At 39.2% G+C, this 12,465-nt stretch overlaps 1 protein-coding gene across 1 annotated transcript; it reads right to left on the bottom strand.

The window, feature by feature from the left end:
• Positions 1 to 3,129: 3,129 nt before the first annotated feature.
• On the bottom strand, positions 3,130 to 10,290 carry LOC139742816 (leukocyte receptor cluster member 9-like). Its single transcript, XM_071653330.1, has 4 exons — positions 10,088 to 10,290; positions 7,375 to 7,584; positions 6,119 to 6,307; positions 3,130 to 4,962 (listed from the first exon to the last, which is right to left on the bottom strand). Exons 2-4 carry the CDS (start codon positions 7,574 to 7,576, stop codon positions 3,764 to 3,766), a joined length of 1,590 nt encoding a protein of 529 aa, XP_071509431.1. The 5' UTR covers positions 7,577 to 7,584; positions 10,088 to 10,290; the 3' UTR covers positions 3,130 to 3,763.
• Between the last annotated feature and the right edge of the window lie 2,175 nt (positions 10,291 to 12,465).

The following is a 12,465-nucleotide window of genomic DNA, read 5'->3' as shown; positions in this document are numbered from 1 at the left end:
GCTTTGAGCTGTGACCACCAAATTCATACCACAGGTACATAACCTTGGATTCAAATGCTGGTTAAGTGCACACGTGGGAGAAGTCTGACAAGGTCAGGGGTCAAAAGGTCAATGAGTTTGTCACCTAAAGATGCTGGTCAAGCTCGAATATTGGTGAAGTCAGTCAAGGTTTAACAAATGGCAAATGAACTTCACCTGATAAGTAATGTAGGCCTACATGGAGTGTACACATACAGACAACCTTGCTTAAGTCCACCTCGCATAAGTCGAATAATCGCCTGAGTGGAAGGTCTTTTCAGGTCCTCTTTAAATTCTATTGATTTTAATCTCTCGTAAGTCGAAGTTGAAGTCAAAACTGAATAGATTTGACTTAGGCAAGGTTGATAGTAGTAGGCCTATTGTGTACTCTCTGTAGTCGGGATTAGGAGGCATCTGTGCACAGGAAACATCAAGACTTCACTGACATGATTGTATAACAGAGCACTGTTCATACACACACATAATTCCCCATGTCAATAAAACGGACGTACAGTTGTATCTGTGTGGTGTACGGTAAGGGTGCCAGTATTGGGGGTTCTTGTTTCCTCTGTCTCTTTAGTACAGTCTATGTGTTTTTGTAAAAGTGTATTAATTTTGATAAGTTGTTTTTGGTTTCAGATTTGGAATTGTTTTCGGTATATAAGATTAAAGAGAAATTAAAGAGAAATTAAAGAGATATGCATAGGCCTACATAGAGTTGTTGCGCAGTAGACGATGTTATGTAAAGCACTGTGAAACAGTTAAATACATGTAGTTTGTAGGAGTTATTATTGATAATTGGTATTCTCAATAACTATCCATAGCTTTGAGCTATGACCACCAAATTTACACCACAGGTACATACATCACCAAAAGATGCCAGTCAAGTTCAAATATTAGTGAATTCTGACAAAATCAAAAGTCAAAATGTAAAATGAACTTTCCAGGGGCCTGTTGCATAAAAGTTACAATTATGGTAACTTTGACATCCAATGGTAACTATCATGACAACAATACTCAACAGCCAATCAAAATCAAGAATTCCATGGAAGTTACCATTGAATGGCAAAGTTCCCATAATAGTAACTTTTATGCAATGGGCCCCTGATAAGCACTATATACGTATTGTGTGCTCTTGGTAACTTTCCACAGCTCTGAGCCATGGCAGTAACACTTACACCACAGGTACGGTACACCACCTATAGATGTTGTTCAAGTTTGAATATTGGTGAAGTCAGACAAGGTCAAAGGACAACAGGTCAATGAACTTACATTTGAAAACACTGTAATCACAACTGCAATATGTGGGTGAGACATCGCTTGGCCGTTTGCCTTGCTAGAGTGAACCCTTCGTGGAATGCTCTCGTCAGCAATCTTGCATTATGGTACCTTACTTTTAGCATGAGCGAATTCCTGGAAGAGTAACGCATCACGATGGTCTCAGTGATATATAATACAGGTACACACGAGAAACAAGGAAATGAATGAGTACAGCCATTGGGTTCAGAGAAAATTCATCTGAAGGAGGTCAATCCTTTTTATTGCAATGGTGGAATCATATATCCACAAATATAAGGAAATTTGAGAAAAATAAAGAAATATGTATGAAAGCCAATGCATTGTATCCCCCATGTGATATGCCATGTTTGATGATGCCGTGATAGAAACAGTACACAAACTTCAATAATTATCCAATTTCATTCACTCAATTATCGCTCCCTAAAATTTAAAAAAAAAAAAGAAAAATAAATAAATACAGTGGGATATATTCTTCAAAAAGCAACCTCAGCAGTTTATGATATGAATACACCATATGACTTCTTCTTTCTTTTTTTTTAATGATTACACTACTGTATTGGTGATCAAGAGTTCCCTGAGTTCACACAGAGCCACTCTAGTACTACTAGTGTTAAACACACTGCAATAAGGTTGAAAGACTCTTTAGACTGCAGCAATACTTGTGAAAGACATAAAAATATGTAGGCTAAGGATAGTTTTTGTTTTATATAAAATCCTGACTGAAACAGATGAAACTCTTTATACATGTAGGTCAGTGTCTAGTGTGCCATTCCAGAAGAAGTCATTGGTTATTATATTTGTTGAAAAGTTGCTTTGTGTTTCTCATATTGTATGTCACACATGCAGAACTGATTGCAAAAAGCTGTGCCCACAAGGATTTCACTGCTACAAACTTTATTCCTGGTTTTTACTCATCATTATCCATGTCACACGTTTAATTTGCAAGGAATAGTTTATCTAAAATTGTGCAGTGTTACACCTAGTATTATTTTTTTGTTCAACATCCATTGTTACATAGTAAACAATGTGACATGCAATGCCTAGACTGTCACCTGGAATAAGCAGGAGAAACAAGGCACAGATAAAAGACATAAGTCACAGTACCGTAGAAATATATTACAAACTGTACAAAATTATGTAGATAAACATACTTAGTACAGTAGTCTCCACTTAATTGGGTAGTGTCTGGTAGAGCATTTCTGACCTGATTAAGTGGAGTACTCAATTAACCAGAAAACCTGTTAATTCATTCACAACACAGGTACCACATACTAATCACACACCTCTCTGCATCAGACACACTGCACGGTATGTCACTTACAGCAAATGCTGTACAACGAATTCTGCTGTGTCCCTGTGAGTTTCATATATGGCGAACGTAAATTTGCTTTCAATTCAAGTTTATTTTCCATTTTTCCCTGAGAGCTAGCCATAGCTCACAGGCACATGTGTGATAAGTGTGCCACTGTGTGTGTGTGGTGCTGGTGCGGTTCATACATGCCATAATGCGACTACTTGTACCAGTGATACAATGTGTATATGTAAGGCAAATTGATCATACACTGCATATTTAATACAATGTACCAAGGTATGTTAAAAAGTCAATACAAGCTTTCTATAAAATAGTTTCTTCAAAATTTATATTTACACAAATTCTAAAGGCTTTCTGCAGAAAGCTATGGAAATAGATCAGGTTAATCTGGAAAATTCCTACCTGTTTATCTGGAATGCTTACCTGATTATCTGGTAAATATAACATGCATCAGGAACTGTTTTTCAAAGCAGAGAGTACTGTAATGTACATTGTATACTCCACAATTACAGATACATCACCAAAAAAGGTCAAGATTGTCTGCATACATGAACAAAGTATTTGTTACACATGATTCCAAGGCATATATCTCTATCAAAAATACACAATTTTCTCTCATGCTTCAGTTCTCTTCCTCTCTTTCCCTCCTGCCATGTATGACTGTTCATATAGTACGCTCTATTCAATGGCTGGCGAGGAACAGTCTTTCTCACTGTGGGAGGTTAGTAATGAAGGAAAAAAGACCATGACAAGAGGCCTAGATGTGTGATGAAAACCATACAACTGTACAATCAAGCTTGCAAGGGTCATAACCACTTGGACCAAGAATGGAGTATCATCTGACAAGATCTTATCTGACTACTGGTACTTTTTGTGTGTGTTTTCTTTTCTTTTCTTTTTTTAAAGTTAAAGAGTTAAAACAAATGGTCTAATGCAAGACTTCAGTTTCTTGGTCATCATGACATCAGCATGCCATCATACAACAGACTATGAGAGGCTGTTAACTGAAAATGAAGTGGATATGACTTTCTTGCAACATGTACAATCTCACACAGTTTGCTTTTCCTGACCCATTTCTTTAGTCCTTTCTATACATCATGAATGGAGCAATGAATGTTGCAATATGGTCTGTCTTCATTCCATCAAATCAACTCTAGCAATAGAGTGGTAGAACCTGTCAGGTGGGGGCTTGTCTACCATGGAGCAGAGGTGGATGGCATCGACAGCCTGCATACCAAAGTAAAGATCAGGCAATTCCCTGTTGAGGTCAGAGGAAAAAACTGGGTGACCACTTGCCTCTTCTCTGGGCATTTTTAAGAGGGTGAGATGTGGCACAAACTCCTCACGTGTTCCAGCTAGGCTGAGACCTGCTGACTGCAGTGATTTCCTTAAAAATCTTGTCATTTTTTCAAGGGCTGCGTCTGCTTGAGGTGGACTGTAAATGATGCGCTCATGAAATGCAGCTAATCCCTCAAACCGCAGCATGGTGATAGGAAGAAGAATTGACGCCAGCTCATGCTGGATAGATTTTAGGACTGAAAGGGCAGTGCTGACTTGGGCTTCTGTGGCCAGCTGCAAAGTGCACAGTGTGATATGCAGGTGAGCTGGAGACATCAGATATGAAGACAAAAGTGGATCCATGCCACTCATGTGTTTCTGAACATCCTTCACTTTACTAATAATGTCCTCATCTGTTATGTGCATGGCTATGAAGTAGTTGGGTCGAGACTTGTTCACACGCTTCTTTGGATGCCTCCTATGAACATTGGCATCAATTTTGTCAGTTCTCGTCATGCTATCATCTCCATCATTATCATTTTGAATTTCCAAGTCAAACATGTCATCAGTGTCCTTCTCATCCCCTTCCTCCTCAGAAGAGTTCTCCTTGGCAAACCTTTCTACAACATCCACAATGGTAACGGAACTCCCTAGTGACCCAAAAACATTGTCAAGTCGCTTTGTTTTGTCCCAAACCACCTCATCCTTATACTTAAAGTACTGGATACGGTGGCGTGGAATTGCAAGAGTATGGTAATCCACTGATGCAATGTCCTCCCAAGAAAACATGGAGAATGGCTGCTCTATAACACCTATGAAGCGGTCAAGGTAGCCCACCACAAAGTGCTCTGGGTTCAACTGCTTGTCCCACTGAATGCGTGAGATGACATCAGACGCTGTCTTCATGGGTGGCTTCTTAGTCTGCCGTCCAGACTTATCTCCATCATCTGCAGATTGCTTAGCTCTGCCACTCTTTTTTCCAGTCTTCTTTGGTCTATCCTCTGCAGCTGCTTCACACACTGGATTACTTGTAGCACTTGCTTCTGGCTGTGTTACTAGAAATAGATGGGGAGAAATTGTGCAAGTGTCAAGTTATGGTGTATAAGATAGACAAAACTATAGTCCCCATATCATTATCAAACAAGCAAAGTGATGATATTTTGAAGATTTACAGAGATTGTATCTTGTTTGTTCAAGGTAAATTCATGCCTTTGATGTGCAAAGAAAAAGCATTTGGTATCCATCTCTCAAACAAGTTTCATGAAAATTGAAACTACTAGAAACTTGTGGAATTTTAAGTGTCATATGTCAAGAAATAGAGACAAAATGTAGCAACCACATACACTCATGAGAAGAGGTGATGCTACAGCCTATCAAGTTTCACATTTACCCACACACAAATCTCTACTCTGTGTCCATGATGAAGATTTTTTATTCATGTATGGTTTGAGAATGAAATCAATAAGGATCAAGGGGAAAAAGTAAGTGTGTGTGTGTGTGTGTGTGTGTGTGTGTGTTTCTTGTAGCAGTAATTAGTCATAATTAAGCAATTATCACATTTGGAGCAATAGGATTGTTGCTAATTTTAAAACCATGAATATGATTTTTTTTTTTCTTTGTGGATAAATCAGTGGAAGAGCTGTGTGGTAATAACATCATTACCACCACCAATTTGTATATTGTTGTTGCAACAAATGAAATATTTGAAAATGTAAGAAACTTTAGAATTCTGTATATCACTGTACAGTATTGCTGTTGTTGGATATACATATCACTCCTTTTCTTCTGATGTAGTGCTGTATACCAAGTACTCATCATATCAGCTAGATCACACAATGCGTCAGAATGTGTTGATCAATCTGTACTGTACTGATCAAAACCTAAAATTGACCTGTGACTACCTTTTTACCTTTAATCGGAAGGACCCTTGACCTTTGACACATCAACTCCAGACTCTTATCCAAACAATGCAGACAATCTTGTTTGATGTGGCCAGGTACAGCTTTGTCACCCTCTTACACACGGTTTCTCTTCTTCTTCTTCTTCTTCTTTTTTTCAGTCAATCGGGCTGATAAAATGCATTTCCACAGCATACCTTGAATTTGTCTTCAGCAAGATCAGCACCCCTGAAACAAAGCCACCAAATACTACATCTCCCCTGATACCCTTATGATAGAAACATGTCATTTATGAGTGGTTTTGCAGCCTTACCTGGTACTTCTTCCTGAAGATCCTGGAGCCAGTCTTTAGCTGCTTCTACCAGACCAAAGAGAAGAGGCATACCCATACTCTGCTTGGCCACCTGGTACAGGTGGACCAGGAGCTCAGCCACAACTGTCTGTGGAAGGGAGTCCGGGACTGCCACCAATTCAATCCGAGGACAGATCTCTGGGTACGATGCTGTGTGGGTACAGGATATGTGAGACTAAGCAATGGTCTTCCTACACATGCATTCATGTCTACAGAAAGTCTTGAAAAATTGTTGGGGTGACTTGGCGTGATAACTAATCAAGTAAGCTATATGTACATTACAATATTTGTTTATACACATGTAGGCCATCTTTTTCTACATGGGACAATAATGACCTATATTCTGTATGACACAGCAGAGTAATGATACACATTGTTCCAAATTGCTCCAAAACTGAAGATATTTGAAACTAATGACTTATAAGGGCAAATTCATTATTTGCAGCTAATGTCATTCAAAAATCATTTGACTGCACAGCAAAATCATGGCTGTCAAAGCAAGCATTGAATAATTATGATAACAAAGGAAAATACAACCTTTTTGTTTGGATATAACAAGATGATATTTCCAGGTCTGATCTGCACTCCCACTCAAGAATTGCAGATAGACAGCACACTAACAGACAATCCTTCCACCAAAACCTGATTTGACTTCCAGAATATATCTTATCACATACTACCACAGCATTTTCGGGGCCATCATACAGTATTTACTATAATACAGGCCACATGTACTATGTAAGCCTACAGGACACAGGCAAGACACACATGCTCCCTCAGCATATGGCTTTTGCACTACATGCACTCCTGAATTATGTTCAAATTTTGATACATATTTTACCCCATATCATTGGTATTCAAACATTAACAATATATTATGCACAAAATACACGCATTGTAGCCTGCTACCACCATTACTGTTTTTAGCTGGCCATCTTATGTTTACAAGGTACCGGCTTTAACAAGGTAAAATCTACAGTCCCAGTGACCTTGTAATATAAAGTTTTCCCTGTATTTATGTTAGGTACACCAATGAACAATCTGAAAGACACTGATTTAATAACAAATGCCTTTTCCTCAACATTTTGACCAATTTCACTACCAGTACTATGAGAACTACAATATCTCTTCAAAGCCTGAGAACAGTGTCAACTACATGACATGTCACAGCTTTTTCAATTCTATCAATTCTGTACAGCTGGTGAATGATGACCTACCTGGTAATGCAAAGGATAATCCAAGAACTATGTCAGCAGGTCTGATTGTCACCTGACAGACATAGTTAGATCTAAGATCTTCATCAAGGTTTGGTCCCCTGACTATGCTGAACTCTCCTTCCCCAGGGTATATAGCCTCCAGAGCTTCCAGCTCACCATTCACTTCTTCTGACAAGGTTTTGTTGCATTCAGGACCCTCCATTCTCTTGCCTAGACACATTAGATCAGAGATGGCAGACGGTAAAGATCACTTTGTCAAGTTTGTGAATTACACTTTACATTTGTCAAATTGCTTACTTGTAGTTTCATGCATTGAATTCTGCATAGATTTGAACCTGTAATGACAAATAAAGTACGGTACCATCCACTATGCTTTCCTCGAAACCTGAACATTGCTACGGCCGACATGCTACTGTGACAATGCCATAAATACAGAAGGATTTTTAAAAAATAGAAGGATAAGCTAGCTCCACTAAGATTCTAATATATGTCATTCATGGCAAAATAAATTCATGATCTCCATTAAACCTATGGTGTACAAGAACAGCAGAAATTGTACAGGAGCATATGAGCCTAGCTGCACATGATGCATGTTTGCTAATTAGTACCGTAGTGCATGCCTGGGACTGGACAAGAGCTTGGTTTACACAAGGCCATGTTGGGGCTACATGCAGATCTTCAAACTTACACTGCAGACACCAACTTTTGCATATATGGGAAATTTGGGTTCCTGTCAACACTATTGTGTGACTTTTATAGTCTTCATGAGTTTCGGACAGACAAGCTGTGTGGCCAGATACTGACATAGTGACATATATTAAAGCTGTGCTGTGTAAGATACAGAAGGGTGCAGGAATAGGCTTTAGTATCAGTAACTTGAATGAAGCTCTGGTTACTCAGGTATATCGCTAGCAGCATTCGCAGATTAATTTGGTGAGAAAAGCATTGCACAACATATAGCAACATAGACTGAAAGATCAGTCTCTATTTATATTTGGGGATATGTTCTGCAGAGACTACCTCTGGCTTCATGGAATCCCTCTCCTGGCTACACAGACTGAAGGATCTCATACATGATTGATACTGTATTCTGTTCATGGGGCCGGGATGCTCTAGCACGGAAACCAAAGTGATTGGCTAACACATGCATTCACTGACACTGGTGATCAGTTATCACTGTGCTAGTATTAGTATGTCATTACTAGTTGGAAAGCTGAAAGCTGTGTCTTTTTCCATGAAAATTCCACCCAAATCTTTGATGGTTCAGGTGATGGTAAGTGCACCACAGTTTCCTACAGACTGTTGATTTTAGCACTATTCAAATGTAAACTGCGAACAACTACGTCATAGAGCACTAGGACTGTAAATTAGATGTTATCAAAGAGGATGATGGTATCCATTATTGGTTAACTAAGCATTCCCCACAGTGTTGTCTATGACAGGCTTCCAATTCCATCTGTCTCCTCCGGAGAAACGGAAACGTAGACTCTATAATGTTTAAAAAAAAAAAAATGTTTTAAAACTCCTCAGCATCGACGAATTTTCCATCTATGCATGACACTACCCAATTACGCAGAGACTACTGTACGGTACACATGAGACAGATGAATATCAATGAGATCGAGCCCATAAGAATAAGACTTTACTACAAGAGGCAACCATGATGCTGTGCCATAATTCTCTTTTCCATACTAAATCTGGAGTGTTAAACCAGACTACTTACTTGATACATGTGTTTGGAGCAATTATCATTTCAAGGAAGATAATGCAATGTACGATATTACCACTAGTTTTACTAGTAGAAATTCTCGTAGTCTACATAAATTAAATTAAATTATGCAGTAACGTTAATACTCTTCCACTAACTGCGACCAGCCCCAACGCTCCCACAGTATAATTGTGACGTCTGTGTACAAGGGTCGGGGGTTACTCTTCCACTAGACAGAAAGATCCGTCTGTCCGGAGGACTCTTTTATATTTTGCCATTAACGCTGTCCTCCGTAGACAGACGGAAGGTTGCAGTACCCATTGCTGTGTGGATGTTCTTAACCACTGTCTCTATGGAAAATTGGGTGAGGTACCTCACCCTTCTCGATTGCGTCTAATTCACGGCCCTAGGTCGGCAAATTTAAGCTTGTATGGTGAAATTATTTTTTTAAGAATACGTTACACTCACCAGATTAATGAATAATCCAACATTTTAGGAGAATTTTCAACGTAAAACACAGCCTGTCGCGTCGTCACATTCAAACTGCAGAAACATACACTATGAATCTATTAGCCAATCACATGCGAGGTAGTTTCTACGTATTTGTTTTACTAAAACAAGTACCTCGCATGTGATTGGCTTAGCAATTGTTACAGATTCAAAATGGCGACTTACTGCTCGCGAACGGCGATGTTGCGATATCGATAAAATTTCTGCATTATAACCGAGGTTATGTGAGTATTTCGATTGCACAATGTGAGAAATTTATCCCAAATATTGCTGCATAATGTGTCATGTCATGTCATACTTGTTTGAATGTAAAAAAGCTGTCTGAAATTTGGTTTATCGTAACGTTTGATCTGTGCGCGACTGCTCCACACAGGAGCCGCAATCATTGACTTCGGTCTGTATACGGAGGGGATCCGTGAAGCCAGACGCAGTCTCCGCGGAACATTCCCCGACGGACAGATACAGACCGATCTTTCGGTCAACTCTTCCACTTACCCAACGTGCCAAGCTTGACAATCAGTCAATGAATTCGTAGGCTTCGTTGGACTGCCTTATCAAATTCTGAGACTGGACGTTTAACGTCCGTCGATCCACGCTTTTCTTCTTGATCTTCTGCTTCTGCCCGTCTCTAGACACTGTCTTTATAATACTAGTACAGTAGTAGTAAATGTTAGGTTTATATTTAGTCAGTGATGGCATTTTCGTCGACTGTGTGTGCGTGTAGTATGGTGTCACTGTCTGGCGTGCACACATGATTGCTGGCAATTGCGCAATATAATGCTCACATACATACGATCCGTAAGCTCGAGATAGATCGCTTGTTGTTGTTGTTGGACCAGATAGTCCAGTTTGCCTCCACAAAATTCCACAAAATACGCCCTCCGCGGCCTTGGAGACGCCGCCCGCAATGGAGTTGGGAAAAAATCTCTTGAATAAATCTGTTCACTGATGTGAACTACCAATACTTCACCTTTTCACTAAATCACCATGTATTTTTTAGAAGAGTTCCCATATATATGCTGATTTATGGGAAAGTATAGCAATTAATGTTTCTTCACGGTGCAATCAATATATTAAACTTATGATAGGCCATGACCTTTATTCATAGGCCTCTACTATACAGTGTGTCTCTAAAAAAAGTAAACCCAACTTCAATGGCAAATTTTCAGAAAACTATAAAATATTTCCACATTATGTTTTCATGGTTAGATAGTCCAATAAGTCCTCTGTCCAATGATACCACGTAGGTTATGTAACTCTCATGCATGACTGAGCATGATTCAACTTAGTAAATGGGTGTGAAATCATCAAGTTCCGTGATCAGCATACTTTCTCACATTGTACCAGATAAATGGCTCTTTGTGTTGGAGGCTGCCTGTCGGGGAACTGCATCCGAAAAGCCTCTTGAACTTCCACGAAACTTCTTGTTTCCTGGTATCGAGTTACCAGGAATACTCTCTGCTCAATTGTCAACTGTACCATGTTTGGAAAGCATGTGAAGTGTGCCTGTGTCAGGAACAACCTTTGGTGACAAAAATTTAACTTCAAATATGCCCTGAAAGCATGACAATAGCAAGAAATAACTTGCCACAGTGGTGATTTCACACCCATTCACTAAGTTGAATCATGCTCAGTCATGCATGAGAGTTACATAGCCTATGTGGTATCATTGGATAGAGGACTTATTGAACTATCTAACCATGAAAAAATAATGTGCAAATATTTTATAGTTTTCTGAAAATTTGCTGTTGAAGTTGGGTTTACTTTTCTTAGAGACATCACACTGTAGATTCAAAATCATTCCGTTAATTTACCTGTTTGGTTTGAATACTGTTTTTCGTTTTGTTTTTGTTCTTTTTTATGTTAATGCCTATTATAGGTACCCTTTTAGGCCCTAATATTCAGTCATATAACGGGGGGGGGGGTCATCATATTCCTATAAAAATACTGATTCATGCACTAGCATAGCAGTAAACATGACACATCAAACTAAAGTAATCCATTGAATCATTTTGTTGTTGATTTTTTTACTTCAACCCCGACTAGGGAAGTGGGAAGAGCACATCACCGAAGAGTGATAGGACCTACTATCCATTTTGAGCCGCAGCAAGATGGGCCCCTACAAACATTCCTGTCATTCAGCATGGACCTAATACACATGGACATTCATCGTATCGTATCATGCACCCGCACATCTCAAAAGCGCCACAAAGACATTTTTAGCATGCTTCACTGCTTTGATCCAATGATAATATACATCGTCACCGCCAGCAAGCCCGGAGAAGAACAAGACGGAGATTCGAGAAATCTAAACTATATGCGCAGAAGGAAATTTTCCTCACAAAAATCAAGTAACGTGAATGGGCAGTTGTGGTGTATGTTAGGAAATCATACCTCAAACAATTTCGCTTCGGAGAAGCAGGCGGTTTTTAAAAGAAAGCTAATATTTTGGCAGAATGATTGTCATAATTGTGATCTGAAATTTCACTTTTCTCCAGCTTATTCCAGAGCAAAAAGGGACGGTATTGAATGGTAGAGAACAATATATCTTGCCATTAGGCAAGGTCTTATGCGTGTGCGAAAATGTGCGAATCAGCAATAACCCATCTTTTGGCACAAAATTTGTTATGATCTCAGGTTTGCTGCTCCTCATCATCTGTATTTATTCAAAGACATTTCCGTCTGAAAAAGGCACATCAGCGAAACAAGACTGAATGAGGGAAACGATCCTTTTGTTAGTGACGATACATGATCACACAATCGTTAGTGTCCAGACACCTGAATGTACTCATTAAGATGCACATAATCAGGTGTCGGTGACGTTATTACATCAAAGAAAGACTGCCGTGAACAGTCAATGTAGGCCTACGTAT

The sequence above is a fragment of the Diadema antillarum genome, unplaced genomic scaffold (genome assembly GCF_040938485.1).
Source record: "Diadema antillarum isolate AM-2024a unplaced genomic scaffold, OU_Dant_1.0 seq00001021_RagTag, whole genome shotgun sequence".
NCBI lineage: Eukaryota > Metazoa > Echinodermata > Echinoidea > Diadematoida > Diadematidae > Diadema > Diadema antillarum.
The sequence above is the reverse complement of the archived record's forward strand: the minus strand, read 5'-3'. Positions and strand labels throughout refer to the sequence as shown.